The 27,608-nt window shown below is 55.0% G+C and overlaps 2 protein-coding genes across 2 annotated transcripts in view; one reads left to right on the forward strand and one right to left on the reverse strand.

The window, feature by feature from the left end:
• FBH1 (F-box DNA helicase 1) overlaps positions 1–16,430 on the forward strand; it is a 31,404-nt gene extending 14,974 nt beyond the window's left edge. Inside the window, exons 9-21 of the mRNA XM_086462519.1 lie at positions 838–1,006; positions 1,806–2,034; positions 2,853–2,940; positions 3,623–3,709; positions 4,748–4,884; positions 6,934–7,033; positions 7,196–7,317; positions 9,038–9,113; positions 10,083–10,280; positions 11,002–11,127; positions 14,412–14,518; positions 15,315–15,449; positions 16,301–16,430. Coding sequence (XP_086318645.1) covers positions 838–1,006; positions 1,806–2,034; positions 2,853–2,940; positions 3,623–3,709; positions 4,748–4,884; positions 6,934–7,033; positions 7,196–7,317; positions 9,038–9,113; positions 10,083–10,280; positions 11,002–11,127; positions 14,412–14,518; positions 15,315–15,449; positions 16,301–16,420 — 1,694 coding nt within the window. The 3' untranslated portion in view covers positions 16,421–16,430. The remainder of the gene's footprint in view (positions 1–837; positions 1,007–1,805; positions 2,035–2,852; positions 2,941–3,622; positions 3,710–4,747; positions 4,885–6,933; positions 7,034–7,195; positions 7,318–9,037; positions 9,114–10,082; positions 10,281–11,001; positions 11,128–14,411; positions 14,519–15,314; positions 15,450–16,300) is intronic.
• A 1,260-nt stretch (positions 16,431–17,690) lies between these two features.
• On the reverse strand, positions 17,691–27,148 carry LOC104351644 (uncharacterized). Its single transcript, XM_086462530.1, has 8 exons — positions 27,076–27,148; positions 20,088–20,285; positions 19,887–19,952; positions 19,358–19,617; positions 19,171–19,249; positions 18,847–18,904; positions 18,445–18,719; positions 17,691–18,008 (listed from the first exon to the last, which is right to left on the reverse strand). The coding sequence occupies exons 1-7, from the start codon at positions 27,146–27,148 to the stop codon at positions 18,620–18,622; spliced, it is 834 nt and encodes a 277-aa protein (XP_086318656.1). The 3' UTR covers positions 17,691–18,008; positions 18,445–18,619.
• Positions 27,149–27,608: the final 460 nt, after the last annotated feature.

Below are 27,608 nucleotides of genomic sequence, written 5' to 3' on the forward strand. Positions count from 1 at the left end.
CAGCCCACCAGCCTGTCGTTATATTTTCTCTCCCCTGTCCAGCTGAGACGGGGTGTGATGGAGCGGCTTTGGTGGGCACCCGGCATCCAGCCAGGGTCAACCCCCCCACACCGAGCAAAATGGTAAAAGATCCTCATGGTGCTCGTTGGTGACCAGTTGGTTCAAAGCTAGGAGGCAAAAGCAGGAGTTTCCTGCACGGAGCCTGGTAACCACCAGGATCCTGCAGAGATCTGTGCCGGGACCTACTTTGTCCAACATCGATGAGCCTCTGGGAGGAGTGCGAACAGCAAGGTGGCAAAGTTTGGTGACACTGCGTCATCGCTGAGGGTACGAAAAGGGGCAAAGAAGAAAATGTGCGGAGCTCTTCTTGTTTCAGGTTTCTGTTGCGATTGGTACTCCAGGAGTGAAGCAACTTCGCCGTGAGGTGTGGACAGTGCTGTCCTGCAGCCAGCTGGAGCAGAAAGCAGCATTAGCAGATGTGACAAGGAAATGAGCTCATGAATCATTCAGAAGAGTGGTTTTCACATTTCATTGACCAAGCTATCTTTCAAAAGAACCAGTACCTTCACGTATGCTCAGACTTCTAGAATATTGGGTGATAAAATGATTCTTCTTTAAAAAGCTCTCAGGCCGCAGACTGTCATTTTTCAAAGCTGCTTTGCTCCACAGCTTCTGCTGATTTCAGTTGAGTTAGTGAATAAATTCCCATTAAGCCCCAAACAGTCCTGCTGTGCCATTCGGCCAGCAGGAGGGGGAAGGTAAAGCTTATGGGAGGTGTGTGGATTGGTTCGTTCCTGACTCTGGGTGCTTTATTGTTTACTTTCTTCTGTTCTTCAGGGACAGGAAAGACCTCAACCTTGGTCAAGTACGCGGAGAAGTTTGCTGATCTGAATTTACTTTACGTGGCCTTTAACAAAGCTGTTGCAGAGAGGGGAAGAAGCGTCTTCCCCAGAAACGTTACATGCAAGACTTTCCATTCGTTGGCCTTTGGAAGTGTCGGCAAACAGTGAGTGGGGATTTTAGATTCCTTCGTTGAAGGCCAGCGGAGCAGGGAAAAGACCTGGCAGGAGAGGGGAGTCTAGTTTTGAAGCCTCCAGGATTTGAGGAAGCAAAAATAACGGGGGAAATGATTTCTTTCCCCTCCTTCAAGCCAGACTGTGATTTATAGTTTCTGAATTCTTTCAGATTGGATGGGACGGTGCTTTTAGCATCCGTGTGAGCCTGGGGAAACAGACTTATTGCCCTGCTCTGGCACAGACTGCACTGACATAAGTCCCATTGCTGGTTTGGGGGCTACTCATCCTGCCTGTGTCTATAGCCAAGGAGCACCTCCCAGGCAGATAGAAAGCCGCTGAGAATGGCTTTTTTTCCCCCATTTCCCATTCACACTTCAGTGGTACAACCCCTCTAAATGCTGCTTTTCTTGACCTGAGTTGTTCTAATGATACACTTTCTGGCCAAGTGTGTTGGCACATCTGAACTGCAGACAGAAGGGAACATGAGTCACAACCTGGAAAAAGAAGGGAATCCTCTTACCTGGCTCTGAAAACAATCTGTAATTGCAGGGGAGGATGACACTAATATCTCTCTGGCTTGACTTTTCATCTATAAAATGAACAAGTTTGTCCCTCCACCAGGATAAACATGTGCCAATTTTAAAGATTACTGGGTCAAAGTGGGTGTATAAAAGAGAGCTTCTGCAGGTGTTGGCGTGCAACAGAAGCAAAAGCGAGGTTGCTTTTCCAGGAGGCTTTTCAGGTGTGTTTCAACCTCTTTCTCTTAATTTTTGGTCCCCTGTGGTACAGCTATAAAGAAAAAGGCAAGCTGAACTTCTCCAAGATGTCGGTTTACGCCATCAGTTTCCTTCTCCGGAACCGCGAGGGACAATCTTTGTTCATAAGAGCAAAAACAGTCTCGCAGACCCTTGAAAACTTTTTTGCCTCTGCAGACGGAGAGATCTGTGAAGAGCACACTCCTATTTGGTTCAAAAACACTCATGGCGAGCGAAAACTTGTCAGTCAAGTAGAAAAGAAGGTGAGTGTCTGCCATGAAGGCAGACTTGGGCTGCAAGGTTTAGAAGGGGCTGGTAGCTATCCCACATAGAATCATAGTTCACGGGGTATTTGTGCTTCAGCTGTAAGAACTGACTGTCAAAATATTGTTTTCCTCTGGTGACAAACCCAGAGGAACCTGTTTTTTCCCTCTGTTTGCACAGCTAGTTTCTAGAGAGGAGATTATCGCCATCTCTGCTCAGTGCAGATGTTTCTTCCCTGCAAGGAAAAGAGAGAAGAGATTGCGTGTTCTTCTATCAGTGCCTGAACAGCGCTGTGATATTACATGTAAAGAGAAGAAACACTTCTGTAGTCGTTTTGATACGCAGAGCCAAACCCCAAAATTCTCTTAGCAGCACTTAAAGGGTAGCACTGACTTTGCAAACAACGTGGGCTGGAGTTGTGGAGGAAATCAGCCTTTCTGCTCTGCATTGATCACATCCGATCAGCTCCAGTCCAGCCAGCAGAAATCCAATTTGCAGTCGTTATTTCTGGCAGAGAATGAATTAGCAGCCTCAAAATATTAAACACCTCTAAGCACCTTGCCAGCTGTCCAGAGTAGCCAAAATAAAGCCTGTGATAATGCGCAGAAGTTAGAGGGTGTTGTATTGCAGTGTCCTAATAGCTGGGCCAGAGAAATGCTCTTTTCAGGGGGCTGCGTTTAGAAAAGCCTGTGTGGAGGAGGAGTTAACTGGTGGTGACCCAAAAGAGGAGTAAAGGCTTCAGAGAAGCCTTTCAAGATCTGCTGTGCCTGGGCTGCTCAAAGAGATCTATCCGGAGCCTTCCGTTCTCTCTTTCTAGATCAATGTGGAGGAGGCGAGAGAGATATGGCACAACATGAAGAAGCTGGATGGAGATGTAGAGAAGAAGTACAAGATAACTTGTGATGGTAAGAGAGTACAGACGTCAAGTGCCTTCAGATAAAGAACCATGGTAGAAAACTTAAACAAATTCCTGCTTCTGACTTCTGGCTGTGTACCAGCAACGAGCAATCAAAAACTATAAAATCCCTGTTCCTGCCACTGGCTCACCGGGGAGCTCAAAACAGGCCTGAAGGCTGGAAGTTTGCTCATTTTTGCTGTTTGGCCTCAGAAAATGGTGGGACTATTCAGATGTGCCTGAGTGGCAGCAAAATTGCAGAAATAATGGGTGAGACAGTGGGCGAACGAGTGCTACCAGCGAGCGTGTGTTCCTTGCTGCTGCCGGCGTGTCCTTCCTCTTGAGTGCGTGTAGTGCCGCAGTCGGCTTGTACTGGGGAGAACCTTCTTCCTTGTCATTTTCTTTGCGCTTTAAAGAGTTTTGGAGTCATCAGCACAGCTGCCTTCCTCCAGTGGAGTCAGGTGGTTTTGGGTTTGTTTTGTTTCATCCTTTGTACAGCCAAGGGAGATGGAGCAACATCTGGAGAGATTTTTACAACCCTTCCCGATGTCCTGCAGATTCCAAGCAAGAAGTAGGGCCAGAAACATTCTTTTTTTTTTTTTTTTTAAAAAAAAGGGATTTGTTTTGAAGGTCATGGGTTTTTATGATGAGAAAACGACCCTCTCGCTGACATGCCTTGTCCTTTCTCTCAGGGTATTTGAAACTTTGGCAGCTCAGCAAGCCTCAGCTCTCGGGGTATGATGCCATTTTTGTCGATGAAGCACAGGACTGCACTCCAGGTGAGTGGTGACAGGAGACAGAGCTGCAACCTTCCGGAGCACTTTCCAGAGGGGAGGTTCGTGTGCTCAGGGGGGGTGTGAGAAGTAGCACAATTAAAAAAAAAAATTCTGCCCCTCAGCTGTAATGTTATAACTGACCTTTTGCTCGGTCCCAGATCCTTGCCAATTCAGTAAGGCAGCTTGTAAGCAGGCCACAAGAGCACACGTGCATCAGCTTGAGAGCTTGCTTTCCGCTGCTTTGGGCATCCAGACGTGCTGTCCGGACCCTTTGGCTATTGCTTTTCTGCTAACAGAAAAAAAATAGACCACCAGGGTAGCCAGGGACATGGTTTATCACAAGAGTGGCGAGACATTCAATGGTCTTGCCCGTTCCTTGCACCACCCTGGGGATTCCCGAGTCACCCAGCGGAAAGCTGCTGGCTTTTTTTTGCCAGGCTATGGGGAGCAGCTCTCTGTTGCAAAGCAAGTTTAATCGGTTCTGCAAAGGGATCTAAATGGACCGAGCTGCGTGTGAGGAGCAAAAGAAGAGGGGCAGAAGAAGGCCTGGTCTTTGCAACGGGTATTAAATCATCTCAAAGGCTTCTTCGGACCATCTCCCACCTGCACTCGCTGGACGCCTGGTCTTGCCAAGGCCTGGCTGTGCTTTTACAGCCGCACTCGACGCGAGCCGTTGCTCTGCCGGCGTCGCTGAGCCTTGTTGAGGCTTGGCCGAAGAGGTTGCTGGGGTGTGCGTTGAGTGCACGCGTGCAGCACGTCCGAATCACTGGGGGTGGGTGGTGGGTTGGTGCTGGGCTCACAAGTGTGGGATTAAGATGCTGCGCAGCTCCAGTCCGGGGGAAAAAAATCAGAGTAAAATAGTGGGAGGATGTTTGTGGAGCTCCCAGTCAGCTGCGTGCTTCCCTTTGCTTCCCTGGTGTCTCCTGTGGCTGTGTTGGCCCCTTCTTAAATGCTGCGAGTCATCAGGCAAGAGATCTTGTACAGTTCACTCTTGGTTTATAAGCAGGCTGCCCCTTAACGCTCTGGGTTTTTTTCCTGTAGCCATCATAGATATTGTCCTGTCGCAGACGTGTGGCATAGTCCTTGTAGGAGACCCTCACCAGCAGATCTATACCTTCCGAGGCGCTGTCAATACCCTCTACTCGGTGCCTCACACCCATGTCTACTACCTCACCCAGGTAAGATGAGGGTCTGCTGTTGTCCTTCCCCGGGCAGCTCCCTAATGCGGTGGAAAATGATTCACATCCCCTTTCAGAAGGCACCTAATGGACTTCTTGAGTGTGTCACCGTGGGGTGTTGGCGTTGCCTGGAGTAGTGGCGTGCTTTGCTGTTCACACTTGGCACTGCAGAGCTCCGTCGTGCCTCTTCGTGGTGTGATCCCCTCGCTAGGAAAGCCACGTGGCTTGAAAAATGGGCGCTGGGGTCGAGAGCTTCGTACATGGCTTGTTTCAAGGAGATCCTCTCTTTTCTGGGTTAGTGCTCAGCTCCAGCTGAGTGGGCAGGGGCAGATATCGTAAAATCACAGAATGGTTTGGGTTGGAAGGGACCTCAAAGACCATCCAGTTCCAACCCCCCCACCACGGGCAGGGACACCTCCCACCAGACCAGGTCGCTCCCAGCCCCGTCCAGCCTGGCCTTGAGCACTGCCAGGGAGGGGGCAGCCACAGCCCCTCTGGGCAACCTGTGCCAGTGTCTCACCACCCTCACAGGGAAGAAGTTCTTCCTAACACCTAACCTAAATCTCCCCTCTTTCAGTTTGAAACCATTACCCCTCATCGCATCACCACCCTCCCTGATCCGGAGTCCCTCCCCACCTCTCCTGTACCCCCCCTTTCAGCACTGAAGGCCGCTCGAAGGCCTTCCCGGAGCCTTCTCTTCTCCAGGTTGAACACCCCCAACTCTCTCCTCATAGGGAGGTGCTCTGGCCCCCTGATCATCTTCCCATCCCCCTTGCTCATACTGCCAGTCAGTTACGACAGTGGGTCCCACGCGGAGAGATGAAGGAGTCAGGAGCAAGGAGATGAATTTTATTCTGACAGTGACCTCAAAATAAAACCACATTGATTCAGGAGGATGTATTTGCTGGCTGTACACACAGACTTTTTTTTTGGCTCTGTACAAACTCTGGCATTGCCACCTCTGTCCCACCAGTGTCCCTTTGTCCCTGCTATCTCCTGCCCAGTTTGTCTGCCAAGGGTGTCGTTTTCCTGAGCAGTTTCAGCTGATCTGAGTTTGCTCTGGAAGAGAGCTCCTTCCCTCTTCAGCACAAGTGATGCTTGTGTTTCCCAGCTGAATTACCTGCCCTGCTGCTGAGCCAACTGAAAGCTCACCCTGATTCGTTTTTTTTTTTTGGCCTCATTAGCCACGTGGCTACACAATTCTCACAGCTAATATAAGGGAGGAACTATCTTTTCGGGAATCTTTGCAGAATGAATCAGCTCAAAGTAGCAATACAAGCTGTAAAGCAACGAGCTCCTACGCCAGAACAGCCACCAAAATACCTCAGCTGCCTTTTTTCCCCCCTTGCACCATGCCGGCCTTGCCAAGGGGCAGGAGCCAGGGCCAGGCCCGTGGGAACGAGGACCGCCTTTATTTGCGGTGGCACATCTTGGGGCCAGCCTTGCACCACCTCGCTTGTGGGGTTTTTTTGGGTAACAAGATTTTTCCACTTCTCTTCGCTGGTGGAGGTGTTGTGCCCAGCCAGGCACTGGTGTTTTTTAACCGTGGTGTTAGTGAAACTTGACTGGGGCTTCGACCTCACGATGATTGACTGTCAGCCCCAGATCTGCAGGTTAGGAAGCCATGAGGAGCAACCTCCAGCCCTGCTCTGCTGCTCTGGTCCGTCACCTCTCCGGCAGCCCAGCCCAGGGAGGGACCTGGCTCCTTTCCCACCGCCTCCAGCCCCTGCCCCACTGCAGGATAGATGTGTCAGGTCGCATAACTTACCAGGAAAGAGTCTTGGCAGTGGCAGCTGTTGGGGTGGAGAAGCTGGAAGCAATGTTTTGCCCTGTATGATAGTCCCATCTCACAGCACAGTTCCTATGGCCTTGGGTGTAAGAGTGACCAGGATTTCTAGGAATAGTTTGGGGGGACTTGGGTGCTTTTTCGAAGAGAAAGGTTGTCCAGAAGGTTGGTGGGAATCGCATAGTTCCATATATAGTAATACTTTTGTAGGTTCTAACAAGTTCCTCTTCTTTTCCTGCTGTTTCCTTCGTTTTTCCACGTAGAGTTTCAGATTTGGTCCCGAAATAGCTTACGTTGGAGCAACCATTCTGGATGTCTGCAAGGGGATCAGGAATAAGACATTAGTGGGTGGAAACCAAAAGGGTAAGTCGTGTCGATGCATCTCGGCTCTGTTCAGCGACTGGGAGTTCCAGGGCTGCTGCGTAATGATCAAAGCGCCTCAGGATTAACCCTGATTTATGAAGATCTTTGGGTTTAGATACCTGCTTCCAACTGCCCTGGCTAACTGGGAATTTCTGCATGCAGGTGATGTGAGAGGCAGCATGGAAGGGAAGATCACAGTCTTGTCACGAAGCAATTTTAACGTGTTCGAGGACGCCGTGAAACTTACTGGAAGAGAGAGGCTGACTAAAATACACGTGATCGGGGTAAGGGGAAATGGCCACTGTGTCTTTCGCGTCCCAACCTCGAGTCCCCAAGCCTGACAGCACCTCTAGCAGCGACACCTACGTGTGGCTTGAAATAGGTGTGTCTGTAGCACCCAGGTTGAAAACTGAACGTTCCAGGAGAAAGCAGCCATCTGTGGTGGCTGGGGAAGAGTTCTGTGGAGCAGCTCTTCTCCAATCTGCAGGCTCCTTTTTTTTTTTTTAGGCTCGTCTGTCCCTTTTTGGCATCAGGTTCAGACGTGACGGTGGCAGCTCCAGCTTGCTGGATGGGGCTGGGGAAAAGTGATAAACGGCTGGAACAAGGCGCTGCAAGTATTTGCATTAGACGGAGCCTTCGGCTGCCAGCAGTGGCACAGGGTTCCTGCAATAGGGAAATAAAATCAGCTGTAATTGCAGGCGGAGTGTAAAAAGCCACGAAAGGCAGTTGGCCGTGCCCTGAGAGAATTTTTCAAGCTCTCTTGAAAGACAAAGACAGTGGTTGAAGCTTCTGGATGCCACAGAGGGCTGTGCTGGCCTAATTTCCAGTCCTGTGATGGTCTGGTCCGCGTCTCGATAGGAAAGCCAGGGGAAGTTGGTGCACCGGCCTTTTTGATGAGGGAAATGGGGATTTTCAGCGCTGATGAATATGAACCCGTTGAGGGAGCAACAGTTCTGAGGTTTGCGCTGAATTTTCGTTTGCAAAAAAGGACCCGCGTGTCTGAAGGAGCAGAGTGTGCGTGTGTGTGCGTCTGCAGGAATCCCCGGGCTTGAATCGCAGGGAGGTTTTAATAAAGCTCCACATCTCAGTAGCCTCGGAGGAGTTTGGTCTTCAAACTCTGGGATTTAATTTGAGATCTTGGTCTGCACCCAGAAATGCAGAAGCTCAAAGAGAATAAAAGGTTGGCCTGGTGCTGTTTGAGGAAGAGCCTAGTCTTTTGAATTTTAGGCTGGTTTTAAGTTTTAATCTTTTTTTTATTTATTTATTTTCTCTGGAAAGCTGCATATTGTAGTGGAATGAGTGCGCTGGCTGCCCAGCACCGAAATTCTCATCCGCTTTTGCAGTTTGGAGTAAGTCTAAATTCAGCCTGATGCTTCTTTTGATGGAACAAAACAAGCTGCATTTGGAAACAAAGGGGGGAAAATACTTTCTGAAAGTAGAAATTGCCCAAGCAAAGCCTTTTGTTTTCGTTTACACTGAAATTGAAACATTTATGGTCAGTTTAGCAAGTTTTATCTTCATTGGGGTGGCCCGTCCTTCAGAAAAGAGGATGCAGTTGTGCCTGGAGCTGGTTTTCCTGCAAAACAGCGTGGAGTCAATAGGCCAAAAGCCTTTAAAAGTTCATTTTAACAAAGCAATATGCAGCTATTAAAAGCTAAAATGACCAAACCCAGAACTTTTGGCTAGGAAAAGAGAAAACATTCTAGAAACCTTTTTTTTTTTTTTCTTTGAAAAGCCTTTGAATAGAGAATTCCGCCGTAGCTCTGTTATAACACCAATCGGAGAGTGTCCTGCCTGTCCGTCCGTCCGCAGGGCGGGCTGGATCGTTGCCTTTTCAGCTGCCTTTGATCGTGCTGCAGCTCGAGGGGTTTCAGGAAACCAGCTCTGCATCTTCAGCCCGTTTCCCTCTTACCACCACCAACCACTGGGCTCTGTTAGCCTGCCTAGAAACTCTAGACAGCACCTTTGCTCCTGGCTATTGAGATAAATTGTTGTTTGTTTTAGGGGCTTGCCCGTTTTGGCCTGAGCAGGATTTATGATATCTGGAAACTCAGTCAACCCGCAGAGGAACGGAAGAAAGGTGAGCAGGTCCTCAGCCTTCCCTCCGCACGTCAGCCTCCCTGCAGCGCCGCAGGTGCTGCTTTTGGTTTTGCTGCGGTGATGGGAAGCAACGCGTTTCTTGGGGGTTTGGGCTGTTTTTTCCTCGTGAAGGGATCTGTAGAAAACTGACTTCTTGATAGCAGTGTCACGGTGCTGTTTTGGCTGCTTGAGTGGCTGGGGGTAGTACCAGAAATGCCCAGATTCCCTGTGGCATGCAGCCCTCCCCAGCTTTCCTCTGCCATGTCTTATCTTGAGTGCAAGAGCCCAGTAAACTCATTAATTGGGGGTTTTTTCCCCCTATGTTTTCTGATTTGTCTTCATTTTTCATTTGTCTTGGGCTTTTTCTGTGTTATTTTTAAACCTGGTGAGTTAAATCCTCTGTCACACCCTTTCTTTTCACTAGTGGGTATCACTTAGTAAATAAATCATTCATTCAAAATCTCTTGGCAGCAGTAGGCAAGTATCGTTATTTGTAGGGCAGGGAGACGAAGAACTTACTGAACTGCTGTGAGTGATTGATCATGTGGGTGTTGTTACTGGTTCTTTGGAAGGTGAGCTACCAGGAGAACTCCTTGCCATCCCCCTCAAAAGGAGAATCATCACAGAATCGCAGAATTCTGTGATACTGCAGGTTGGAAGGGCCCTGGGGCTGTCTGTGCCCTGAGCCCTTGCTCCAGCCACTCTGAAGTCACCTTAGATTTTTTTTTCACTCTGCTCAGAGTCTTTTCCCTTCGATTCCCAGAGGTTTGACGGTGTTTTGCATCAGTAAAGAGGAAATCCTGAGCGAAAACCACCTGTCACAGAGCAAGGAGTACAGCCCGAGCCCCTGCATCCCACACCAGCACTCGGTCCACAGCCTCACACTTGCACTGAAGTTGGATTAGAATTTGAAACTCCCACCATATGTGTCTGTTAAATAAACTCACGTCACCTGCTACTTTCTTTTCAGCAAACCTCGTTATAAACGACTCCTTTATCAAAAAGTGGGAAGAAACTCAGGGCTTCCTGGGTTTAAAGGAATACGCGGAGCGCATCGATGACAAAGACCTGGAAGTGAAGATTGCGATCGTGGAGAAATACAGAGAGCGGATCCCTGGGCTGGTGCAGAAGATTGAGAGCAGCCACGTGTCACACGAAGCCATGGCAGGTAAAGCCAAGCTGGGTCTTGGATAGAGGAGCAAAGTCAGGTCTTCTTGGAAGCTGGATTTCAATCCAGCTCCGGTTCTGAAGCCACCTTGTTCTGCAAAACCACAAAGTTTGGATCAAGTCGGTCTTTTTGGGGAGAAAGGCAGTTGAACGGCAGCTTTTGGGTACATCTGAAGCCACCTTGTTCTGCAAAAATGCGAAGTTTGGATCTAGTCGGTCTTTTTGGGGAGAAAGGCAGTTGAACGGCAGCTTTTGGGGTACATCTGGGACTCCCGGTGGAGTTCAGTGCGATGAATCTGCCACCAAAGGATTGCTTAATGTGACTGTGCTAGAGGCAAATACACCTTTGGACACGGTATTTCCTACAGGACTTTATCCTGCTTTTGGGGATTGCTGTTGGAACCGCCCTAGAACTTACTGAGTAAAATTTGGGGAAGGGACAAAGCAAACAAGTAAAAAAAGTCATCAAATAAAGAGCATTCCTGTTTGGGAGTTGGGGCTGGGGCTCAGGCAGCGGACAACCACGCATTTTCCTTGGCAGGGAAGCCGTCTTCAGCAGCCTGGATGCCCAATAGAGGGGCTTTGCATCTGATTTCTGTTTGGGGAGGTGCAGAACGAAATCAATTCATTTGACTCGGCGCCTCGTGGAATTAAAAATACTGTTATTGCTGCCAGGACTGATCTTTCTTTTCCTTCTTGTTCCCCATGTGCGCTGGTTACAGATTACGTGATAGGTACTGTCCACCAAGCCAAAGGCCTGGAGTTTGACACGGTGCTGATTGCAGATGACTTTGTGAGCGTCCCGTGTCTCAGGGGTGACAACCAGAGAAGACCCAACTTCAGTATCGGTAAGGGAACGGCTGCGCGTGGTACCCATCCTGCTCTGAAAGTGGGAAAGCAAAGCTTGTCCTGCGAGCCCCTACTTCTTGGTCAAGTCCTCGTGATTGTTGATCTTGTAGTTCCCTTCACAGCGAGACAGGGGCGGGGTGTCACGGTTTGAGACTGGGCCGGCCACTAACAAGTGACAGATGTTCTCTATGAACCCCTCTCCCCTCCCAAAAGGAAAAGGAGAGAGAACAAGGGAGAGAGACTTTACGGTTTGGAAAAGAAAACTGAAACAGCTTTAATGGAACAGTAACAATAAGAGAAAAGATAACAATAAGAAAAAGGAAATAATGAAATATACAGAATATGTACAAATAAATGCAAATAGATACAAACCCAACACCAAACCCAACTCCCCCCACCCCGATGACGACACGTCCCCCCCACGCTGCAGGGCTGGCACTGGGGCAGTCCCAGGCCGGACTGGGCAGCCGATGGAACCGGGTGCAGGAGCTGGACTCAGGCCCTGGATTCAGGGACGCACGGGGCGGGATGGACGACAGAAGGACAGACAGAGCCCTCCTCAGGTGTCGCCATCGAAGAAGAGAGATGGACCCTGGTGACCCCTCAGCTTTGCACTGACCGTGCTGTCCGTGGGGTGGAACACTCTGTGGGTCAGGTTTGGGTCCCCTGGCCGGTTCGCTCCTCCCTGCAGGGGCGGCCTTTTTCGGGCTGGGGACCCTTTTCCCTCCCGGCACCCCAACACGGGGTACAAGACTCAGCAGTGGCCTTGGTGGCTCCAAGAACAAGGACAAGCCAGGGCCTCTCTGCAGCCCATCCCTTGGTGCTGGCTGTGACCATCAGGGGTTGGCACTGCTGGAGCAGTCGCTGGCTGGAAATAACGTGCTGCTGTTGGTTTCAGAAAGTGCCGGTACTTGGAGGAGACTGAACTGAAAAGTTAAAGCACTAAACCAGAATTTGTTCTGGTTTAGCCCAAACCAGGACACAGGGAAATGTTCCTGCAGTTGAGCTTGTAGCCACTGAGCAACAGAGAAACCGACTCCACACGTGGGAAAGAGGCTGCTGTGCTTAGGTGCCACCGAAACGAAATTGGGAGCTTCCCAACCCTCTGGCTTTCTAAGGCTTCTCACCAAGGCAGGAGGCTGGGTGCAGCTGGGTGAGGATTCAGAGATGAAAACTCCCTAACAACAGGGGTTTTCAAGCAGTCATCCTTCGTTGCAGCACTGGGGATCGCTCCCCCACCAGTGCTCCACCGGAGTGGTCTCACAAAGTAGCTTAAGTCCAGTTTAACTCGTGCCTATTCATTACATTTCTCAGAGCTAATTATGATATTCAGTGCCTTCCTGGAACCCATGGCTATATGCTAATGATTTTGGAACAGGCACAGTTAAATTATAGTAGGGGTCTCTTCTCCCTCTGCCGGTTGTCCATAGTCTTCCTCACATTGTCTTTTCTTTAACCCCAACCTGCACGCATGCTCAGTTGTCCTTTGAACATTTTTTTTGTGTCCCCTGGTCTCGTGCTTTACTTGGGTGTTATTCCAAGTTCCTGTTATTTACACGTGTCACTATGTCTGTATCTTCCAGACACCAAAGGCCACACAAACTCTTCTTCCTTGACACAAACACATGATTAAGTTCCCTATATCTTAACTGGTAAAAGTATTATTCTCTAACAAACAACGTAACCTACAGACAGAGGGTGTAAGATCAAATGGTTCTAAAAGACTAAACTACATAGTTTAAAACAACCAGGCTTAACGTGGTCAATACAAGAAAATCTTAGCCCTATCGTCAGGGCAAGAGAAAGAAGAAGTATTTCATGTCAAAATAGCTGCTTTAATGCAAAAGCCCAGCAAGAAATATGCTTTTACTGAGGTTTAAATCTTAGCCCTGTCACCACAGCTCAAGCTTTGGAAGAGCCCATCTCTTCCCACTGAGCAGAGAGGAGCTTGCAGGGCGAGTCTAGAGAGTGAGAAACTCCTCCAGGGCCATGTCTGTGCCTGGGAGGTGGGAAAACATGTAGTAGTGAGCTGCTTCTCCGGGCGTGTAGAGTCCTGACTTTGCCTGGAGGGAGGACCATGGAACGAGGCAGGAGCGACCGGTGGTGTCAGGAACTGCCCAGCGAACGCAGGAGGGTGCTGCGCAGCTCTGCAAGCTCACGCTCTCCCCGAGAAGCACCGAGTGTCCTTCCAGAAGTACCAGCCGAGGCACTAGAGGAATGGCAGAGCTGTTCATCTGTGTTCTCTAAAGCCATTGATGACCTGGTGAATGGAGTCAAATCCAGTTGGCGACCGGTCACAAGGGGTGTCCCCCAGGGCTCAGTGTTGGGACAGGTCTTGTTTAACATCTTTATCAACGATCTGGATGAGGGGATCGAGTGCTCCCTCAGTGAGTTTGCAGATGACACCAAGTTTGGTGGGAGTGTTGATCTGCTGGAGGGCAGGAAGGCTCTGCAGAGGGATCTGGCCAGGCTGGGTCGATGGGCTGAGGCCAATGCCATGAGGTTCACCAAGGCCAAGGGCCGGGTCCTGCCCTTGGGTCACACCAACCCCACGCAGCGCTACAGGCTGGGGATGAGCAGCTGGAAAGGTGCCCGTCGGGAAAGGCCCTGGGGGTGCTGGTCACAGCCAGCTGAACATGAGCCAGCAGTGTGCCCAGGTGGCCAAGAAGGCCAACAGCATCCTGGCCTGTATCAGCCATGGTGTGGCCAGCAGCAGCAGGGAGGGAATCGTGCCCCTGTACTGGGCACTGGTGAGGCCACCCCTCGAATGGTGGGTGCAGGTTTGGGCCCCTCCCTGCAAGAAGGACATGGAGGTGCTGGAGCGTGTCCAGAGAAGGGCAACGGAGCTGGTGAGGGCTCTGGAGAACAGGTCTGTGAGGAGCGGCTGAGGGACCTGGGGGTGTTCAGCCTGGAGAAGAGGAGGCTGAGGGGAGACCTCATCGCTCTCTGCAGCTGCCTGAGAGGAGGCTGTGGTGAGGTGGGGGTTGGTCTCTTCTGCCAAGTAACAAGCGATAGGACGAGAGGTGATGGCCTCAAGCTGCGCCAGGGGAGGTTTAGGTTGGATATCAGGAAAAATTTCTTTACTGACAGAGCGGTCAGACATTGGAACAGGCTGCCCAGGGAGGTGGTGGAGTCACCATCCCTGGAGGTGTTCAAAAGACGTACAGATGTTTAGTGTTGTACTTGGCAGCGTTGGGTTAATGGTTGGACTTGATGATCTTAAAGGTCTTTTCCAACCAAAATGATTCTGTGATTCTGTTCTATGACCTTTCCTCCAACCTAGGCATGTATCCTGAGGACGAATGGAACCTGCTCTACGTAGCAGTGACACGCGCAAAGAAGTATTTGCTCATGTCCAAGTCCCTGGGACACCTTTTAGCGCTGGCTGGGGTAAGTGGAATCTCTCCAAGGTAAGCAAATCCTCGAGCGGGGCAGTTCAGGGCGCCCGGTAGCACACTGCACCAAAGCGAGCCACCGCGGCGTGCCGTCTGGCTGAGCAGCCCTGCTGATGGCCAGAGAGGGCAAGCTCCCCGCCACCTCCGTGGGGTTTGGAGTCTTGAGGCAGCTCTGCAAGCGCCGACGTCTCAGGGCTGCTGCCAATTTAAAAAAGGGCGCGGAGGGAGGCGGCACCCACTCCTCATAAAACCTCTTCCTCTCTGGTGATTATTTTTGGAGGCTGTGAGGGATAGTGGCGCGTAAAAGAGGATTATCAGAAGATTCCCCCTGATCCTAAGATTCCCCCTGAGCGGGGACTTCGCCCTGGCTTGGGCTGGTGCAGACCACACTACCTGAGATCCCGTTTTTTTCCTTAGTTCACGCTGCTCTGCACTGTGATTTCCGTAACGGGATGCAAGGTTGCAGCCTTTTTTTTATCCCCCCCAATCCGTGCATTTGAGCGTTGTTTTCTGCAGATCCTGACTTCCATGCAAGCGTGTAGGTTCTTTTTCTTCTGTCTGCAGTGGTTGCCAGCTCTTACTTCACTTCCTTCCTCACGAGCTGCTGCTGGCTTCTCGGTTCTTGTTGTCACTGGGGGGTTTGGTTGGTTTTTGGGTTGTTTTCTTTTCTTAAAATCATGTTGCAAGTCGCTTCCCAGGGGGTTGAAGAAAGTATGCAACAACCTGTTGCAGTATCTCAGCTCCCTCTGAGTGGTGGTGCTCTCTCTTTTTTATTTTTTCTTGTTTCTCAGGAGCGTTTCCTTCGGGTGGAGCTGACGAGCGAGGCTGCGAAGGACGGGGCCGCCGTCGCCTGTTGTGCACCGCAGTGTACAAACCCCCTGCGGTCCAGCTCCGGGCTGGTGGTGAAGCAGCTCCCTGTGACTCACGTACGTCCCCTCCTTGGGTTTTCGAGAGCACGGTTTTGAACCGGGAGCTTTCACGAGCCGCTCCGGTTGCTGGCAGGGCGGCCGTGCTCTGTGACCCTCGCACCGGGGAGGGACGACCTCAGGGCTGAGCTCCAGTGGACGTGAGCGGGGAACGTCCCGGAGCTGGATCTCACGCCCACAGCTCCCAGGCCCTTTGTTTCTGCTCACAACCTCAGCTCCTAATGGGGGGGGGGGGGGGGGGCGACTTCCCAACCGCGTGATTCAGGGCGGTGCTGCAGTTCCCGCGGATCCACTCAAGCCTTAACTTCTCTTCTGAGACTTAATTGTGGTCCCCGGTGGGGTTGGTTTGGGGGTTTTGTGGTGGCAGATCCCCTATCTGACTCTTAGAGCCTTCCCTGAGGCCGTGGAACATCCATCTGGGGTTAGCAGAGCACCCTTCACCCCAGTGACAGTCTGACTTTGGGTCCAGTTTTGGCTTTGATCCCCCCTTCTGGCCCTGGGGTGGATCCTTGCCCAGAGGGTGCGGTGAAGGCCAAGCTCCCCTAGTGAGCACGCGGTAAATCAATGGAGCTCCGTGTTTGGGACAAGGGAGAGCCAACGGCTCTGCGCCACCAGCGGGGGGACATCAGCAGAGCCTCGTCCTTCACCGGCAAAGACCTGCGCAGGGACGGTTTGGCTGCAGCGATGAAACCACTCCCTCGCAAGGGAGGTGGCAGGAGACGCTTTGGGCATCTCTTCTCTTTTGGGAAGGGAATTCCCCGGCTGTGAGGGAGTTGCTTCCGAGGTTGGAAGCGGAGGTTGCGTTCCTCCAACCTTCCCCTTCTCTGAACTCTCCTCTCTTCCTCCCGCAGAGCGACGGCAGCAGGGATGCAGGCGGCTACCTTTGCCACGCTTGCACGCGGCAGCGCTTCGGCTCTCTGACCCCGCTCACCTTCTCCTCAGCCCTTCCGGAACAGTCCATCCATCCCTAATGACACCATCCAGCTCTAACGAAGCCCTCCAGAGCCCTGGCTGCCGTCCTGGGTGTGGGACAAAGCCCGTTGTCACCTCCCAGCTCCAAAATCAGGTGGATATTGGAGCAGGGTTTTGGAGCAACTCCAAGAGGAACCCTCCAGGCTCTCTGCGAGGTGTGAGACCTTTTCTCCGGTCCTGCCTTGCTCTCCAAGAGCTGGCCAGCGTGGCCTGCGCTGCATCGTGGCACAGAAGAACGTGCACGATATAAACTGTATCGGGCAGGACGGCTTTTTTGATTTTTTGAGCATTAACCCTCCACTACCTCTGTCACCAGGAAAACACCTCCAGTGAGCAAACTGCCAGGATATCCCTGCCTCTTCCCTCACGCCATGCCGCGGCGAAATGCCTCTGATCCACCAGAAGAAGAGGAAATAGAACGCTGAAAATTACCCAAAGAAACACTTTATTCTTAGAAAATGGACCTTTTCCCTATCAGCTCGGGGAGGAAGTTGTTAATCTCTCCCAGCTGAATCCATTTTCCTTCCTTGCAGCCAAGGGATTTCCCCGGACTCCGTTTCCCTTCTCCCAGCAGCAAAGCCATAAGGGAAGAAGAGAGGCAGCACCTGCAGGACTGCTTTGGTTTGGTTTCGGCCTAACTCGAGAGCGGTTTTAATCCTGAAATTAAATTTGTAACAACAACCACCACAAAACCAAAAAGCCTTAACGCTTTTTTTTCTCTTCCCTTATCTTGGGTTGCGTGTTTTTACCAGCCACCACAACGCTTTCCGTTGGAAGACGCCGTGGCGCTCCGTAGCAGAGCCCGTGTCACGCAGAGATCAAAACCAAAACCGATTTCGGAAGGTATCTGCTCTTGGACAGGGGCCCAGAGCCGTGAGCCGTGCCCGCTGGAGGATGCTCGTGCATCCTGTTGATTTCCATGGCTGTTTAGTGAAGAGGAGCTGCTTCGCTGGCTTCCCTTTCACTTTCGAAGCACTGACTCCAGAAAGGCTTTCCCTGTCCCGCTCACCTCAAAAACGCAGGCAGAAGTTGGCCCAAGCCTCGGAGTAACCACAAAGCTCGGCAGCTGAAACCCCTTTTGCATCAGGCCGAGCCAAATGAGCCACGGCAGCTGCCACCTCGCCGTCACCCTTGGCCTCTAGAGCACGGCACTGCTGGTGGCCCGCGCTGCTGCCGAGCTGAATGTCACCCCCACGCAGCTCCCGGCTGTCCCCGCTGTCCCTGCCACCATCGGGGCTGCTGAGAGGCCCGAGACAACAAACCAGCTGCTGCGTGTGTGTTATTTTATATCCACTTTTATACATAAAACAGCATCAATACGAAGCTGCCTGTTCCGTAGGAAGGGGGAAACGAGGCGATAACAACCGATGACGGACGAAGGGAAAACAGGCAAAGGAAGGTGTCTCCCACATCACGTTCTTGCCAGCAGTTTTTGGCAGTGTCTGTAGTGAAATCGCTCCTTCTTGTGGTCCCCTGTGAGTGGTGGGAGCTGGTGGGCACCCAGCGCCGGCGCCGAAAGTGCCTCCGAAGGGCCAACCCCGTGGCGCCGGCACCCTTCGCTGTGCCTGCGAGTTCGCCAGCAAACGGCTGAAAGAGAGCAGGAACGGGGGGGAGGATGTGGTGGAGGGAGGCTCACCCGGGTCCCTCGCTCTCTGTCTGCCGTCAGCAGCGCTGATTTCTGGGGTTTGGGGCAATTTGAGGGCAAAATGGCTCTAGGGAAGGGGCTGGTGTCCAGCTGGCCCAACTCTGGCCTTGCTCCTGGCCAGGGAACGGGGGCGATTTGGGGCAGGATAGCCCAGCTTCACCCTCACCACCACCCCCCCCCCCCAATCCCATTCCCTGCACCCCAAACGCCCGCTGCTGGAGCAGGCAACCCCCAGCCCGCTCCCTGCCACCCCCCACAGCACCCACAGGACCACCTCCTCTGCGGTTTGGCTCCCGATACAGAGCACCCACCACCTCCGTGTCACCCCGGGGCGCTCACCCACCCACCCTTCAGCCGCACGAGGGGACGCCCACGCACCTTTAGGCGCTGGAGCGGTCTCATCCATGGACAAGTCACTCGTTCAGGCTGGGCAGAGCGGCCACGTGTCCCCAGGGAGAGGAGGCTGGGGACGGGGATGTACGTCCAGCTTTCCATCCGAGCCCCGAGCATCCTCCGGGCTGGCGGGTGCACCGAGTTGCCCGGCGGTGGGCGGTCAGCCCGTGGGGAAGACGCCGGGCGGCAACATCTCCTCGTTCTCAGCAGCAGGAGCCACCATGGGGATGGCCACCACCGCGTAGCTCTGCCCTGCGTGCCTGTAGCGGGGGAGGAGAGGAGCGTCGCCGGCACCCAAAGGGCTTTCCCCGGCTTTCAGGGAAGCGCAGAGGCCGAGGACAACTCATCACCGGGGTGGAAAGACCTCGCGGGGCTCGGCCCACTTACCTTTTCATCCTCCAGCAGCAGCAGGCCACGACACCAGTAACCACCAGCACCGGGAGCCCTGCGGGAGAGGACGTGGTGGCTGATGAGCATCTTCCAACGCGTGGCCCGGCTCAAACCAACCAGCTCCGCAAAGAGCCGAACGGGCCCTGTGCACATCCACGAGGTGCCCTCCCCACCCCGGGAAGAAATTTGGGTGCTGCATCCTTCCCCCCCCTTGGAGATGTTGCCCTCAACCACCTCCCACAGCCCCAAGGAGGGGTTTTAAGCTAAAAAATAAAGAAAATAAGCCCCTGCTTGCCAAAATAAACTTTATGCCCAGCTTACCAATGGAAGAGGCCAGGGTCTGGATGGAAACTGGAAAAGAAGAGAGAAATGGAGATTTTTTTTTTAGCTGCAAAGCCAGGAGGGGAAGGAGGGGGTGCTGGGGGGAACCTTGCTAAAATGGGGATTGGAAAGAAGGGAAAAATTCATTGAAAAAGTAAAGGAGCCTTTGCTGGTTGAAACCAGCAACGTGTTGGTGGGTTATCTCCCCCGGCGAGGGGGCCTGACCTGCAGCGTGGTCCGTGGGGTCGGTGGGCAGTGGGGTTGTCCCCAGAGATGTCCCCTCTCCCGGTGTGGCTGTCTGCAGCGGTGGGGGCATCTCTGGTGGCGTGGACATCTCTGGTGGTGGCCCATCAGTCGCTGGTGGCACGGGTGACCGGCTGGCAGCTCCCGGTAGCCTGGGCGTTGCTGCTGGAGAGGGGCTGGAGGTCGGGCTGGTGTCGGTGGTTCCTGCTGGGGGAAATGATGTAAAAGCTTTTATTTTAAGGCCATGGTCAGGCACGCTCCACGCTTCGGTGCTCAGCCTCGTGCCCGCTGCAGGCAGGAGGCTGCAGGGTCCGTACAGCCCACCCGGCGGCCGTGACACGGCATGATTTCATGCAGCTGAATTAATTCGATCAGGCAACTGAAATAATTTGCTTTCCACACCACGCTGGTTGTGGGTTTGGTCACGGCGACCCAAACCCCACCCCCGTGGGCTGCCTTCGCCCCTTCCTCACCCGTCTGGGTCATCCTCTCGGTCGGGAGCTCGGGGCTGGGGGTTTGCGGAGGTAGAGCCGGGTCCCCTTCGGGAAGACACAACACGGAGACACCATCAACGGCAGCGCCCGTGCCGCCCCGCGTCCTCCTCCACCACACCGGTGACGGAGTAATCCCGTCCCCGGTCCCCATCGCGTCCCGGCTGCCGGGCGAGGCCTTACGGATGCATTGCAGCGTGGTATCGGTCCAGTCGGGCTCGGTGGAGCCCTCACGGAGGATGCACTGGATGAGGCTGGAGGTACCGGCTTTGCGCTTGTAGCCCGGGTTGCAGGTGTAGCGCAGGTAGGCGTGGAGCAGCGTGGTGTCCACGTCGATGCGCGCGTTGGGCACGTCCTTGGGGCGGCTGCATCGCGCCGGCACTGGAGATGGGGGACAAAAAAAAATAAGGATGGAGCTCACAAGAGGGAGATTAGGCAACCTCTAGCCCCGGCTTGATGTGAACAGCACCCAAGGGGGTCAAATCCTGCTGGGGGGTGGGGGGATTGGGGAACTGGTGCCGCCCTGGGGCTGGGAGAGCCTCATCCCGCCTGGAAAAAGACAGCGATGGAGAAGGGGAAAGCTCCGTTTCCCACACGTTTGCCGTCGTTTATAGCAGCTCCTCCGGTCGCCGAAGACTTTACGGAGAATTTCATCCCCCCCTCTCCCTGCAGCGACCGTCCCAGGTCAGCAGCCCCGGCTGCATCCAACCACCAGCTGCTGCGTTTCGGCGGCGCTCGCCACCCCCTTTTTTTTTTTTTTTTTTTGCCTCCGCTCATTTTGCAGCTGGACGTGAAAAATTCCAGGCGCTGCGTGACTCCTCCAGCCACGTGAAAAATTCCAGGCGCTGCGTGACTCCTCCAGCCACGTGAAAAATTCCAGGCGCTGCGTGATTCCTCCAGCCACGTGAAAAACTCCAGGCGCTGCGTGATTCCTCCAGCCACTTCTTGGATCTTTTTCCTCGCCAGAGGCTGCAGCCCACGGCCCCGGAGGTGGCCGGGCAATGGGGCGGTGATGGGCTGAGCGACGGCTTTTCTTGTCCCCAGAAGGGCTCGTGCTTCCCCTTTGGCCTTGATTTGAAGTCGGTTTCGCAACAGGGTGTCATAATTTCACTTCTTTTCTCTGGCACAATGGTGAAAGTTGCTCGGTTGCCCCAACTGTGCCCCCACCTGGACCCCTGCCGCAGCGTGGGAACGGCTCCCCCCGCGCCCCCGGCTCTGCCGGCTCCTGTCCCCCGACCTGAGGCACTGCAGAGAGGGGAAGCTCCAGCGCCACCACGGTGAGATGCGCCGCGGGAATAAAGCGACACAGAGCCAGGCTGGAGCGGTCCCAGCTGGGATGGAGCGATGCATGGCCGGGATGTGATGTACGGCCAGGATGGAGCGATGCATGGCCGGGATGGAGCGATGCATGGCTGGGATGGAGCGATGCATGGCCAGGAGGGAGCGATGCATGGCTGGGATGGAGCAATGCATGGCCGGGATGGAGCGATGCATGGCTGGGATGGAGCGATGCATGGCCGGGATGGAGCGATGCATGGCTGGGATGGAGCGATGCATGGCCAGGAAGGAGCGATGCATGGCTGGGATGGAGCGATGCATGGCTGGGATGGAGCGATGCATGGCTGGATGAAATGCATGGCCGGGATGGAGAGATGCATGGCCAGGATGAAGCGATACATGACTGGATGCAATGCATGGCCGGGATGGAGAGATGCATGGCCAGGATGGAGCAATGCATGGCTGGATGCGATGCATGGCCGGGATGGAGCGATGCATGGCCAGGATGGAGCGATGCATGGCTGGGATGGAGCGATGCATGGCCAGGAGGGAGCGATGCATGGCTGGGATGGAGCAATGCACGGCTAGGCTGCGATGTACAGCTGGGATGGAGCAATGCACGGCCAGGATGGAGCGATGCATGGCTGGGATGGAGCGATGCATGGCTGGATGAAATGCATGGCCGGGATGGAGAGATGCATGGCCAGGATGAAGCGATACATGACTGGATGCAATGCATGGCCAGGATGGAGCGATGCATGGCCAGGATGAAGCGATGCATGACTGGATGCAATGCATGGCCGGGATGGAGAGATGCATGGCCAGGATGGAGCGATTCATGGCTGGATGCGATGCATGGCCGGGATGGAGAAATGCATGGCCAGGATGCGATGTACAGCTGGGATGGAGCGATGCATGGCTGGATGCAATGCATGGCCAGGATGGAGCAATGTACGGCCAGGATGGAGCGATGCATGGCCGGGATGTGATGCATGGAGCGATGCATGGCCGGGATGTGATGCACAGCATGGGTGGAGCCACGCCCAGCTGGGCTGGAGCAGTGCCCAGCCAGGATCGTGCCCATTTGGCAGGGAGGGATGCCCGGCTGGGCTGGGAGCGGGATGGTGATGGGAGCAGAGCAAGGACGGGAGTGCGATGGCCACGAGGAGAGGAGCACAACGGGGACGGGAATGCGCCGCTGATGGGGACAGGAGTGGGATGGCAGTTGGGATGGCAGCACGAGGGGGACCGGAGCACAATGGGGATCGGAGCATGATGGGGACGGAGGCGCGATGGAGGTGGGGACGGGAGCACAACACGCCCCCCCCCCCCAGGCACCCAAACCACCGGAGATAAAACTCTCCTTAATCTTAAAAACCTCCTGCCCCAATTTGTTGCCTATCCCTAGAGCATCCCAGGGGGGGTCTGCTCTGTTTCGGTGCTCAGGTGGGTCCACGCCGTGTCCCCCGGGCATCAGGACACCCAAAAAGCTGCAGCCGCTGTGCCCGGAGGGCCCGAGTGACGCAGCAGCCACCCGCGTGCTGAGCACGTCGGGTCTCAGCCTTCTCTCAGGGCAGCAGCGAAATTTCTGGCAGTGTTTCAAGGAACCGCCCCGGGCCGTTTCACAACACCCTCAAGCGTTGCCAGACCTGAAGCTGTGCCATAAAATGAATGAAAAGCAGATTCCCAAAGAATAAATCTGGGATCTGGCATCTCGCGCTACCGCAGCCGGGCTTTCGGGTCGTTCGATGAGATGAAACATGTGCCGAGGGGGAAAAGGGGAGGAAATCCTTGGGGATGCAGGTTTCCAGCCCTCCTCCATCTCTGGAGATGCGTGGCCAAGATTTAGGATTTCTTTTATACCACGGCAGTGAATTGGAAATGCTGTGGAACACAGAGGGATGGGGAGAGCTGCGACGGTGGCGAAGCTCTTGCTTCCAGGCAAGGAGATCTGCGGTAGCCACAAGCTTCTCCCTTCCTTATTTGCTTTTTTATTGAAGCAGATCGATAAAACTCCCTGGATCTGGGCGCCACCGGGGACTTGCACGCAGGAAAACCCAATGTCTGTCTTCTGTTTTCCTGTCTAATCCAAGACAAAGCTCCCAAGACTCTCCCAGGACGGCCAAAAGCATCTCTCTGCTTGTCTCCACTCCCTCGGAGCTTGGCTGGGTGAGTTTTCCCCTCGATGTGTCAGCCCTAGGGCTCAAAGACTCAGCGCATCTTGGCCAGCCGCGGTGCCGGGTACCAGCCTTCTTGGGAAAATACCTCCGGCTGCTTTATTTCTATCCAAATTCCCTCCATCCCGCAGACAGGAAATTTCCAGGTTGAAACACGTGCACAATATTCAAGGGTTTTGGGGTTTTTTTTTTGTATTTACGTGATCAATTCATGTTTTCCCTTCGCTTTTTGGCTTTCTCCACCAGGAATCACAAATGATGCCGGTGAGGGCGAGCTCATCCCGGCACATCAAGAAGCAAAACACGCAGGCACCGGGCTGGGATGAGTCCCAGGGGTGGAGATGCTGCCGTGTGCTGTCATCCCACGTCACGGAAATGTCCCCCCTCGGGCTCTGCGGGGCTGCAGGAGGCTGCACAACCATAACTAGACACCGGAGAATCCACGCTGGGCAAACTTGACTGTTTTTCTTAGAAAATTAGCAGCAAAAGGGCCAGCGCAGCGCTCATCTTCTGCTCATGGTTTAAAAACCACGAGCCCAAAAAAGTGGAGAAAAGAGAAATTTCAGGATTCTGCGCCCAAGACCGGAGAATTCACGAGGAATGCCAAAAATCACAGAAATAAATAAAACGTTTTCACATTTTTAACTGAAGAACATTTACAACTGAACGGCTGCGCCGGGGATGGGAAGCAGGAGAGGACCTGGTGCTCGGCACGAACACCATGGGATGCATCGGCACGGCCGGTGCCAGAGGGGAGGCAGCACCTCCGAATTATTAGCAATAAATATTATTCCTGTTCTCTCCTACCCCACATAACCACATTTTCTGCCCCAAATGATGGTCCTGATCGCATCATTGCTACCAGGAACACCTTCTGCAGGTCCAGGACGGGCCGTTGGAGGGTATTGCCTTCAGGAAAAGCTATTTTTAGATGCATCTGGCAGCACACACAGCTCTCCTGCCTTATTTTTGCCGCTGGAGTTATTTTACAGCCCTCGCTGCACCCATGGGCCATTTAGAAAAACAAATACATTCATTTTCGAGGCTGTTGCAGCTTCGGCCACAGACAGGAGCCAAGAGAAGGGAGAGAGCTAAGGCCGTCCCAAACTTTTGCAGTCCCTTCCAGCTTTATTTCCTGAGCATCCACACAAATCCTTCACAATTCCAGCATTTTCAGTTAATTATTTCCTGACCGTCTTGCTGCCACCACCGCCAGAGGCTCCCGGGGTTTGTTGGCATCGTGAGCTCCTCCGCCGTCCGCATGGAGCCGCGACAGTGATTTTTCCCAAAGCTGCTGTGTCCAGAGAAGGGCAACGGAGCTGGGGAGGGGTCTGGAGAACAGGTCTGTGAGGAGCGGCTGAGGGACCTGGGGGTGTTCAGCCTGGAGAAGAGGAGGCTGAGGGGAGACCTCATCGCTCTCTGCAACTGCCTGAGAGGAGGCTGTGGTGAGGGGGGGTCGGTCTGTTCTGCCAAGTAACAAGCGACAGGACGAGAGGAAACGGCCTCAAGCTGCGCCAGGGGAGGTTTAGATTGGACACGAGGGAAAAATTCTTCACCAAAAGGGCTGTCAGGCACTGGCACAGGCTGCCCAGGGCGGTGGTGGAGTCACCATCCCTGGAGGTGCTCAAAAACCATGTAGACGTGGTGCTGAGGGACACGGTTTAGGGCAGTGCTGGGTTAATGGTTGGACTCGATGATGTTAAAAGTCTTTGCCAACCTCAACGGTTCCGTGATTCCACGCTGTTGGAGAGGTGAGACCCGACGCAGCATTCCCAGACCCACAGCCATGCTCGGCTATGGACACGTCACGGTCCCGTGGAAATCCCACGGTGATGCAGCTCCCATGGGTCCATCACACGGACCCTAAAAATCAGCCCCAGCCTCCCTGAACACTGGTGGGGAGGTGGAATGGGCACCCGGGGAGGGAGGTGGGCACCCAGGGAGGTGCAAGGGGAATGCTGGGGTGCAGCCTGGACAACGCCGGGGTGCAGAGTGGGTGCCCAGGGGGAGCACGGGAACCCAGGGGTGCAGCCTGGACAAGCCAGGGAACAGCATGGGTACCCCAGGGGTGGGCGTGGGGCACCTAGAGAGAGGTGTGGGCACCCTGGGGCGCAGCGTGGGCAGCTCGAGGGGTGCATGGGGCACCCAGAGAGAGGTGTGGGCACCCCGGGGAGCAGCATGGGCACCTCGAGGGGTGCATGGGGCACCCAGAGAGAAGTGGAGGCACCCCAGGGAGCAGCATGGACACCCCGGGGAGCAGCGTGGGCACCTCGAGGGGTGCATGGGGCACCCAGAGAGAGGTGTGGGCACCTCAGGGAGCAGCGTGGACACCCCAGGGAGCAGCATGGGCACCTCGAGGGGTGCATGGGGCACCTAGAGAGAGGTGTGGGCACCCCAGGGCTTAGTGTGGGCACCCTGGGGAGCAGCATGGGCACCTCGAGGGGTGCATGGGGCACCCAGAGAGAGGTGTGGGCACCTCAGGGAGCAGCGTGGACACCCCAGGGAGCGGCGTGGGCACCTCGAGGGGTGCATGGGGCACCCAGAGAGAGGTGTGGACACCCCGGGGAGCAGCATGGGCACCCCAAGGGGTGCATGGGGCACCCAGAGAGAAGTGGAGGCACCCCAGGGAGCAGCATGGACACCCCGGGGAGCAGCGTGGGCACCTCGAGGGGTGCATGGGGCACCCAGAGAGAGGTGTGGGCACCCCGGGGAGCAGCATGGACACCCCAGGGAGTGGCGTGGGCACCTCGAGGGGTGCATGGGGCACCCAGAGAGAGGTGTGGGCACCCCGGGGAGCAGCATGGACACCCCAGGGAGTGGCGTGGGCACCTCGATGGGTGCATGGGGCACCCAGAGAGAGGTGTGGGCACCCCAGGGAGCAGCATGGACACCCCAGGGAGTGGCGTGGGCACCTCGAGGGGTGCATGGGGCACCCAGAGAGAGGTGTGGGCACCTCAGGGAGCAGCGTGGACACCCCAGGGAGCAGCATGGGCACCTCGAGGGGTGCATGGGGCACCTAGAGAGAGGTGTGGGTACCCCGGGGCTTAGTGTGGGCACCCTGGGGAGCAGCATGGGCACCTCGAGGGGTGCATGGGGCACCCAGAGAGAGGTGTGGGCACCTCAGGGAGCAGCATGGACACCCCAGGGAGCAGCATGGGCACCCTGAGGGGTGCATGGGGCACCCAGAGAGAGGTGTGGACACCCCGGGGAGCAGCATGGGCACCCCAAGGGGTGCATGGGGCACCCAGAGAGAAGTGGAGGCACCCCAGGGAGCAGCATGGACACCCCGGGGAGCAGCGTGGGCACCTCGAGGGGTGCATGGGGCACCCAGAGAGAGGTGTGGGCACCCCGGGGAGCAGCATGGGCACCTCGATGGGTGCATGCGGCACCCAGAGAGAGGTGTGGGCACCTCAGGGAGCAGCGTGGACACCCCAGGGAGCAGCATGGGCACCTCGAGGGGTGCATGGGGCACCCAGAGAGAGGTGTGGGCACCTCAGGGAGCAGCGTGGACACCCCAGGGAGCGGCGTGGGCACCTCGAGGGGTGCATGGGGCAGCTAGAGAGAGACATGGGCACCCTGGGGAGCGGCGTGGGCACCTCGAGGGGTGCATAGGGCACCCCGAGAGAGATGTGGGCACCCCGGGGTGCAGCGTTGGCATGCCGGCGGTGGGCTGGGGAGCCCGGGTGGGGGGAAAAGCCGAGGGGAACCCCACTTACCGGTGTCGGCGTCGGCCCAGGGCAGCAGGAGGGCGACGGTACCGCAGAGCAGCGGCAGCAGCGGCCTCGCCATGGGCCGGCGGCGGTCCCGGGGCCGGAGGGGACCGGAGCGGGGACTCCGGAGGGGGCCGGAGCGGGGACTCGGGGCTCCCGCCGGGGCTCCGCCGCTCTGCCCCACCGCCCGCTGTCCCCGCCGGACATTCCCGGCGTGGTCCGAGCCGCTTTTTCCCCTTTCGCTTTCGCTTTCGACCCGGGGAGCCCGGGAGGGACGCGCCGCCCTGCCGGGATGGGGAGCCCGGGGCGGGGGGGGGGGGGGGGGGTGCGGTGCCCCGGCAGGTTGGGGGGCTCTACCCGGGGGGGGGGGATTCGGTACCGGAGCGGGGGATGCAATACCTGGAAGGCGGGGGGGTGCTCTACCGGGGGGATGCAATACCCGGGGGGATGCAATACCTGGGAAAGGGTGCAATACCGGGGGATGGAGGGAATTCATTGCCCGGGGGGATGCAATAGTTGGGGGGGAGAGATGCAATACC

Source organism: Leptosomus discolor, chromosome 1 (genome assembly GCF_034619465.1).
Source record: "Leptosomus discolor isolate bLepDis1 chromosome 1, bLepDis1.hap2, whole genome shotgun sequence".
Classification (NCBI taxonomy): Eukaryota; Metazoa; Chordata; class Aves; order Leptosomiformes; family Leptosomidae; genus Leptosomus; species Leptosomus discolor.

What these genes read in the sequence shown, in the direction of transcription:
- LOC104351644 (XM_086462530.1), bottom strand. Translation starts at nt 27,148, where the DNA reads ATGGCGAGGCCGCTGCTGCCGCTGCTCTGCGGTACCGTCGCCCTCCTG. An exon ending in TACCACGCTGCAATGCATCC is followed by an intron (nt 19,953 to 20,087) that starts GTAAGGCCTCGC and finishes GTCTTCCCGAAG; the next exon opens with GGGACCCGGCTCTACCTCCG. An exon ending in TGCTGCTGGAGGATGAAAAG is followed by an intron (nt 18,720 to 18,846) that starts GTAAGTGGGCCG and finishes CCCCCGCTACAG; the next exon opens with GCACGCAGGGCAGAGCTACG.